Raw genomic sequence first — 9,729 nt, forward strand, 5'->3', positions numbered from 1 at the left:
ACCTTTCTTCAGTGAATCTTCATTTCAATCAATTGATAGTGGTTGAGTTGTACCGTTAAAAATTGAGAAAAATTGTGAATATCATGAAATGTTTGTTTGTTCGTTCGTTCGTTCGTTCGTTCGTTTGTTCAGTTAAAAATTGTAAAAAGTCGTTTAAAAACTTCTGTGTGTTTGTTTGTATAGGAAGTTTTGTTTCGTTGCAGAAGTGAGTGTCCATTCTCATGGATTCAATTAATTCGTTCATTTGTATGCTGCAGGTTGTCCAGGTGATGTTGGTATATGGGGCCATATTAAATATACCTACGTCATAAAACAAGCGATGATAAGAACAGTTGTTGTTGTTGGTGGTGGTAGTGTTGGTGTTGTTGGTGATGGTAGTACTGGTGGTTATGATGATATTTATGATTATGGTGGTTGTTATGATGATGATGTTTAAGATAAGTAGATGTTGATGATAAAGATGACCATGTTAATAACGATGAAGTCTACAATGACGATGAAAGCACGCCACAGTCCTTGAGATGGTACGGTGGGCAATATGATGGTGCCAGTAACCAAAGTCAACCAACAATTCACCTACACTATCACGGTAAACTTTCAGCACTCCACGCTTATGTTGTTTACATAGAAAAATATTGAAAACTTTAAATTTGACTCCGCTCTTTATTAATATTCATGACCAACAAAAGCACTTCCTTTTATTGTAATAAATTATTAAACAAATAATTTAAAAAATTATATTTAAAAATTTTTATTAATAATTTTGATGCCAAATAAAATAAAGTTATATATTAAAATATGGATTAAATATAAATAAAATATGGATTAAATTTAAATGTAATAGTTAAGCTGTGCAATCTCTTACATGAAAAAGCTTTACTATAGAAACGAAATTATTCTTTCCTTTTCCTTTTGCTATTTACTCTTCCATTCTTCAATTGCATTTATTTATATTTTTGATTAACAGAAATTTATCGATGAAAATGATAGCAGAATCAATTTTCATCGATAAACGTAAACCAGCAATAAATATTTAACTAAATAATACCAATATTCCTCCTATCAATCAATCAATCAATTAGCTTATAAAGCGCTATTTCCGCGATCTTCAACAGCGCTCCTACAAAGAAACACATGATTAATTTTAATTCTAATTAAGTTACAATCAAAGTCGCTGTAAAAACAAAAACACAAAGACGGAACAATACTATATAACTACACTGATGATGGCAGTTGATGCCGAAAAGAGCTTTTCTGTAATAATAACGTTATTAATAATAAAATGTTTTGTCAAAAATGTCAAATAAAAGTTTTTTATTTAACCTTAATAAACTTCATCAAGACGATAAAAGTCTCGTTAGAAAAATTGATTGAGAAACTCGACTATAAGTTGAATAATGCCGAAAACGCAGTGATCTTTATAAATAATTGTATATACATTATATATATATATATATATATATATATATATATATATATATATATATATATATTAACATACTTGTGAAATAAATAAAAGTAAAAACAAAATAATAAAAAATAAATTCAAACAAAATAAAAAACTTAAACGTCTTGATTAAAAATACTGAAAACAATAGACAAAACACGGGTCAATAAACTTAGTCGTGATAATCTTTTCAGTGGCTGAATATTGAACACAGGTCCACATATCACCGTTCATTCATTCATTCATTCATTCATTCATTCAGTCACTCAACCATTTAATGAATATTCAATCATTCAGCTTTCAGTTTAGTCTGATAGGCATCTGAACCATTATTTTTCAATTCCGTTATTTTTACCGTTAATCAGTTTTTTTTTAATTTTCATTCAACAATTGTTGCCCTCACCATTTCCTTCGTATTCTCACCGATGAAACTCACCCCAGCATACCAAGGTTGCTTCCTCATCAGCGAGGTTATTCAGTTCTTCATTAAAAGTCTTTGATGCAAACACATTTCATATTGCAATAATTTTATTTGCTGGCGATAACCACAGACCTTCTAAATGTAGAAAAAATAACGTATGGAAGACTTAACGGAAAAGTTTTTATTTTCGCATTCTAAAAATAATTATGGACTTCCGGTCATTCGTGCTTCGAGGTCCTCTGACCTCCCAATTTGATCCTGCGAATGTGTCCCTGCCTTCAAAGTCCGTTTTACATGGGCTGCTAATTATTGAGTTCAGTCGATTTTGATGGTGAAGTGGATTAATTAACTCAGTTTTATTTTTAATTTAAAAATCATTTCAAACATTTTGCTAGGGAAATATAGCCTTAGCATAACATATTATGACATAACATGACATAAAGATTTTAATAGCGCGGGTGACAAAACCAATGTGCCCATATCAGAGTGTTCCATTTAATAAAAATATCAAATCTTTTACCGAAATTAACATTAACTAAAAAAAAAGAAATAGAATTAAAATAAAATTAAAATAGTACTTTTAATGACATTTCACTTTCCAATCATGCTTAATTTATAAGTCACATACACACTCAGAGACATACATACAAAAATGTATATATCTGCATACATACAAAATTGTATGTATCTGCTTAAAGTCTAGTTATGTTTTGGATTGTGAAGGGTTTTTGTCGTTAACTGCCTGGCACTCACAAACCCACAAATGCATGCACTCCTACCACAAAAACATGCACTCCTACCCCAAAAACATGCACTCCTACCCCAAAAGCATGCACTCCAACCACAAAAGCATGCACTCCTACCACAAATGCATGCACTCCTATCCAAAAAACATGCACTCCTACCAAGCATTTCACTTTCAATTCTTGTTAACCCGCAAAAAACTTCCTCCTTCAAAGTGATATTTAATTATAAAAATTAATTCATCCATCGAATCATTTTTAGTTTTTGATACAATTTGAAAATTTATTTTAATTAAATTAATTAAAATCTACAAAACAAACAAGATTTTGTTTTGAAATTCATAAAAGTGTCCCTAGGTCGGTGGAACGTGACAACGGAGGAGTTCGGGAAATTTTAAGCTGCAACCTGCCTCCACTGATGTCCGCATGGATGGCGAGGCGGAATTAATTTAATTTGATTTAATTTAAATATGAATAAAATTCAAATAAATGAAAAATTTATTCATTGAAAACAAAATGCAAGCTGGATATTGCACAGCAGATAATAAATCATCTGGTAACACATGAAATAAGAGATCAAAATTGACAGTTACCACAAAATGAATCACGTCTCTACGGACATTTTTTCCGATCAACCAAAACAAAAACAATAGCAAGAGCGATGAAACAACGTTGTAAAACTTAATCAGACAAACGTCAGAATTTACAGAATTCTACATCAACATACAACTTCCGTCACTACATCAACAACAACAAATCTTCCATAACATCATAACTATCAACATTATAGATTGATTACTAATTCTGCACAACAGCATCAATAACCACATCGGCAACAACAACATCAATTGCAAGTACAACTTCAACAACAACAGTAACAACATCAGAAATAACAACAACATCGATAACATCAACAACTTCAACAACAGCAACATCATCGTCAACAACATCAGCAACATCAATAACAACAAACTCAACCATAACAACATAAACAACAACAACAACAACATCAAAAAAATCATTATGTCTTGCAGGGAGGGTATGACAGCAGAGCGTTAAAGGCAGCTTCATCGGCCTTGCATTGCAGTGCTGCGAAACTCGCCTTGGAGACATATCATGCCGCTGTGCTGCTCAACGGATGGCCACCTCCAACACCCAAAATAGACAAGGCAGAGGAGAGTCTGCCCAGAGCGTTGAGAAGAAAACTGGCCCAGCTCCGCTCTGGTCACTGCATCTCCCTCAACAGCTACAGATCGAAAATAGACAGTAGGGTCAGCAACATCTGTCCAATATGCCAATTACTTCCTGATGATGTTCCCCATCTGTTTAGCTGCCCAAAGAACCCAACTCATTTCACGATAATAGATCTCTGGCGTAACCCGGTGGCCGTGGCTAACTGGCTACGGCCTCGTCTGAATCCCTCCAATGATGTCTGACGCAGGGCAACAACAACAACAACAACAAAATCATTATCATCAACAATAACATCAATAACAACAACATCAACCATAACAACAACATCGACAACATTAACAACAACATCAACAAATTAACACAAAACAGCAGCAACGGTTGTAGCAATAGATGATAGAAATTAGCTTGGATGGTGTCTGTGATTAAAACGAATTAAATAATGGAACTCCACTAAAATAGTTTATCAGATGCGTGCCAACTTCATATGTTCTCAGTTGATAAAATTTTTAATATAGAAAAAAAGATCCAAAATTTTTAATTAAAAATTAGTTCTTTGAAGAAATAAGTTTGAAAAATAATTAAAATATAACTTGAGAATGATTTGATTTGGAGGTGGCCTGAGGAAACAGTTCACAAGTTTTTGCTGATGCTTTAAATTTAGTTTGTTGTATTATCTGCTCTATTTATTTTTGTCTTAAAACGATCCATGTTGTGAAGTTTTCAAGACAATGTGACATGTGACTCATTATTGTAATTTCAAGTGAAGCGATTATTCACGATCCAATTAGCACAAAAATTTTTATTCTCTTTTTTAGTTTCCCTGATAAATATCTATTTTAATCATTTTTTTAATCTTAATATTTTTAAGCCACCAATCTTTTTTAATTAATAGACATCTCTTATAAATCTCTACATCTCTACAGTCTGGTTTCTATGCTCCATGACATCTTGTAGACAGAATAGTGATAGAAGTGATAGAATATTGTTTCATATCAAAAGAAACGATTTTTTAGTTAGGCTCGATTTATCAAACTTTGTGATGCTACAGCCTTTCAGCAACTGGATCCTGTTGTGACGGCAACAAGAAATGTCTCCTGGTCTGGTCTAGACTCTGTTGCATCAACCAGCAACAACTTCTTCTTCTAAATACGTCCAGGATGTTTTCAATCAATTTATTAAGCGTTTTCAATAAAATTTTGGTTTTATTAATATTATTATTATTGCTGTTGTTGTTGTCGCTGTTAATATTATTATTATTATTAAACCACTGTTTCGACACCAAATAAGATCAGCAAGCAATTATCGTCAACAGAATAAAATTAAGAATCTAATTGAAATAAAAAACGCAACACAAGAAACCAACTTGAACGATGACTGTAGATGTAGAGGTTTTGTAAAAATTGTTGAGAACATTTATTGCGGGTACTGCAGACCTTATATCCGTTGGCCATGTTTTCTGTTATCATCGTCCGAGGAGTTTTTGCTGTTTGTTACAGTCGTTTTCATTCCATCAGAACCTCTGCAAATTGCATTACAAACAGCCAGTTGATCGAATTTTGTTCCATTGTTGATGTGCCGCGAAGCTGTTCACATCTGACAACCAACAGATGCAATATTTGTTCCTAAACGCTGTGCTTCATTGGATAAGTTGGATTTATTGGTTTGTTCATTGTGGCTGGCTCTTGTAACTATGTGTGTGCGTGTGCGTGAGTGTGTGTGTCGTTGTTGTTGTAGAGTTGTTGCGTGTTGTTGTTGCAAGTTTTTATGTTGTTTTGTTGTGCGTTGTTAAGTTGTCTGCAGTTGTGCCTGTGTCTCGTAAGTAAAACACGTTGCATTCTCAGAATTCATAGTTTTGTTGTTTTATTTTATTCTGCTTTAAGGTTAATGTACATCTACTTTCACAAATGGCAATTAATATTATATTTGTACTTTTTATTGCATGCTCGTCGTTGTAGGGCTGTGTGCTGTTTTTGTCGTGCATGTTTTGGGCTGTACAATCTATGATATGTTAGTTTATATTCATGTTTGACGTTTTATGTTTTTATGTAGTGTTGTTTGTTACGTAGTGTTATGTGTTGATGTATGTCGTTGCATGTTATTGTATGTAATTGCGTGTTGTTGTGTGTTGTTGTATGTAGTTGCGTGTGTTGTTGGTTGTTGTTAAGTTTTGTTGCATTGTCTGTGTACTGATCAGCGTTTTTATGTTCTAAGTGAACAACAAATGATATGTGTAATCTGTATTGTCGTGCGTACGGCAGCGGATGTTGTCCCTCTTCTTGCAACGTCATAAAACAATATTGACAGAATGTTTTCGTTTATTGCAATAATGTCTCCGCCTGCTTTGCTCAGCTTGTTCTATTTGCTGGTACAGGCAAAAATTAACAACTTTTAAAAAGTTACTTGAAAATAAGAAATAAAATATAACAGAAATATTTTCATGACCAAAAAGCTAATTTCCTTTTGACACTGGCTTTTCAAACTTTATAATATTCTCTACACGATCAAGAAATGTTCTGTCAGTTGTTAAACTATTTTGAGATAGATTCTCAGAAATTTCTGAACCTATTATTATGTCAACCAAATTGTCTGGAGAATGTTTGGTGGAAAAATAATGAAATGTTGAAAATTATTTGGAAACTGTTTGGTGGAGAAATAATCAGAGAGATGTTTACACGAGTGTGGGCAGTATTAGGCAGGCAGTGGCAATTCTCGGTGGGAGTTTCGTCGCAGAATTCTCTCACCAGTGTCCCCCGTTAAGAGACAAGAAAATTGGGTCAGTACCTCCGGAACGAGATGCCCTGATGCATTGTGTCTAAAGTGTTTGCTGCTTGGTCATCTATTAGGAAGATCTTGGATCATTTTGTTCATCATTTTTTTACGTATTGGTTCACTCATTCATTACCTTTTTTCTTTTTTATTTGTTTATTTTCGCTTGTTTTTTGATTGTTTATTTTTTTGTTTGTTTGTTTGTTTCTCAATTGACTTATAGTCTTGAATTCATGTTTTTTCAGAGTCACGTTGTCATTTAATGGTTTCTTCCTTTAATTCTGTAGCTGAAAATATTGTAGAAAAAACAATCAGGAGTCCTACAAAGAAATAACAAAATCCAGCCGCTGACAACAGGCGGGCAATATGGAAAGTTTCAAAATTGGACACCTCGCAACAGACCAGCACATTTGTCTGCGGTACATTTTAATGTAAATTCACACGTAAATCTTAAAAGCCTTGTTGAATAAGCTAGATGTTGAATGTGTTAGATTGATGATGAGAGTGTTTGTGTGTGTATATGTGCGTGTGTGATAAATGTTGGATGTGTGTGTGTGGAGTGTGCTGTTGAACTTAGATGTAGGTGTGCGTGCGTGTGCGTGTGTGTGTGAATGAAGTTGGATGTGTGTGGATGATGTCACTATTAATATTGTGATTGCGAATATAACTGTCAGGTATAGAAAAGTTGTGCAAATTTTTGAAATAAAACTAAAAGATTAATTAGCTACCGTGTATGGTGATGTTGTTTATGATTATTATTATGACAATCAACGCGAACACATATCCATTGTAGCTGGAAAATAAAAAAATAACCCATAATATAAAATAACTATAATAAATAAATATAAAAAAAATTGATAACGTTCAGTGTTTGTGTAATTGTGCTTTCAAAAAAGAATTCGATTAAAAGTATTTTTATAGAAGGTGCAGATCATTCAGGCGCAACATCATCAACAGCAACTCATAAACTACCACGAAATCAATAGAAATACATTAAACTCTTCTTAGCTATCTTAGCTAGTTCATCATTTTTTTTTGTTCTTCGTCCTCTTCCCTTTGCTGTTTTGTCCTTTTTTTATAATTATTGTAGCATCTCATGGAGTTTGCTGTATGCGTACGTAAGTGTGTTTGAATTATTCATTCGTGTTTAATATTTGTTTACTGTTTTTATTTATACGATTATAAATTATTGAATGTAATGAATCACGAGTTTGCTATCTGTTTGACAGACGCCAACTTATTGTCTTTTGATATTTGAATGTTTCAACAACAGCTGCAACAACAACACACCGTATCGATATTCTGAAATATTTGAACTCCCTACGTACGTCAACTATTTTAAAACATCGGACACTTATTCCTAGCAAACCAACATTTCCGTTTTCATTTTCAACTCCAAGACATCAAAAATCGTAATCATCATCAATAAAGATGAAATAAATTTCCGCGTTATACAATACTGTTTAAAAATTGTTACTGCACCAACGTTATTAGCATAACAAATTCTTAAGTCAGAATGAAGCAGTGCGAGCAAGTGAAGTTTCTTTTCAAACATTGATTTCTAGCTCATCATTCAATTGTTTTTATTAATTATTTGTATTTTTGTCATATTGGCGTTAGCAAGCACAGTTCTTTGTAGAATGTTAAGCACTTTTTTGAAATCAACACATTCAAGTTAGGATTTAATCACATCTAAATCACAAGTGTGTGAAAAAACATTTGAGCCAAATAACACAACCTTAATTAAGAAATCTTAAAAGAAAATATAGCTTTACGTAAATTTAATTTGTAATCTTTATGTTGTTGAAACTTATGCAGAGCATATCAAACGTTAAAGTTAAAGAACAGATTAAAACAAACAAACCTATACAAAATAAAAAAAACTAACTTGAAGAATAAGTTTGAAACATGGCCATCAGCACTTGTCGGTGGCTAGCTGAGCACGATGTGCAGGGCATTCCAAGTTTGGGATTGACAGAATTTTTCAGAAGTTCATTTCATTTTTAAACTGCATCATAATTTGTAATTCAATTTCTTTCAATATTTCGATAAAATCTTTTATTATAAATCTAAAATTTGTTCAAGATGTATTAAATGGATGGATGTTTTTTAAACGGAAACATCAAATCACAAGGTTTAGATGTGAACTGTTGTTACAGGCCAGACTTATTTTGATTACGTGCAAATGTCATCATCATCAAAATCTTCGGCTTTATAATTATTTTATTATTATTATTATTATCAGAATTTTTAAGGCATTATTATTCGTATTTTTATTCCTTTGATTATTATATACATAATTATTATCATCCACTTGATGACGTTTGTTATTTTGCTGACGTCATCTCCCTACCGACGAAACATCATCCAATTACTTCCTCCGATCAAACACACGCATCTTTATACGTCTAGTACATCTGCGTCTGGTATGCATATACAATCTATGCATATGAAACTGAAACTTTATATATAAATCGTATGCATATGAGTGTATATATATATATTTTACAATATTCTATAAATTCTACCGAATGTTTGGCGTTAATATGTTTGTAGTTCGTTTTTTCGATTTTTCTCACTAAAGTTTTTTGGTGAACGTTTAGTTTATTAAAATTCAAAATAAACTTATTTTTCGAATTCGTGCTCCTTGTTGTATATATAGGGAAATATTGACTTTGTCAAGATTAACTTTGGTGTTGTAAAATTGAACTTTGATGCGAATTAGGTGTCAGGTTTCTTAATTGGCTGGTCATCTTCTTTGGTCTCCTTTTCTTCATCGATAGCATCATATTCTTCTTTGTCACTATTTACGATGCTAGTTTTTATTATTACTTCTTTGTTTTCGTTGTTGGTTAAGCGCCGGGTTGGAAGTGAGGTTGTCATTTTTTGTAGTATATTTATTTTTGGTTTATTGATGTCGATTAGGACTGCTTCTGCAATTTTAAGATGCGTGTAAAAGCTCGTTCGTGATTTCGCTTTAAACTCGTTAAAGCGTAATCACGTAATATATGAATTTAATTACCCCTTTGACGGCTGTGCACGTCAACATGACTCATATATCGGGATTACTACTACCTCACTGACTAGAAGGCTTACGATGCATAAACAGAGTGGTGCTATCAAATCTCATTTGGACTCAACACACTCAATCACAATTA

General features: G+C 32.7%; 1 protein-coding gene across 1 annotated transcript; it reads left to right on the top strand.

The window, feature by feature from the left end:
* Positions 1 to 2,074: 2,074 nt before the first annotated feature.
* HELRODRAFT_164885 (hypothetical protein) lies at positions 2,075 to 4,880 on the top strand (the record flags this gene model as incomplete). Its single annotated transcript, XM_009030825.1, has 4 exons — positions 2,075 to 2,151; positions 2,936 to 3,031; positions 3,427 to 3,650; positions 4,729 to 4,880. 4 exons carry the CDS (start codon positions 2,075 to 2,077, stop codon positions 4,878 to 4,880), a joined length of 549 nt encoding a protein of 182 aa, XP_009029073.1.
* Positions 4,881 to 9,729: the final 4,849 nt, after the last annotated feature.

The sequence above is a fragment of the Helobdella robusta genome (genome assembly GCF_000326865.2).
Source record: "Helobdella robusta unplaced genomic scaffold HELROscaffold_7, whole genome shotgun sequence".
NCBI classification, from domain to species: domain Eukaryota; kingdom Metazoa; phylum Annelida; class Clitellata; order Rhynchobdellida; family Glossiphoniidae; genus Helobdella; species Helobdella robusta.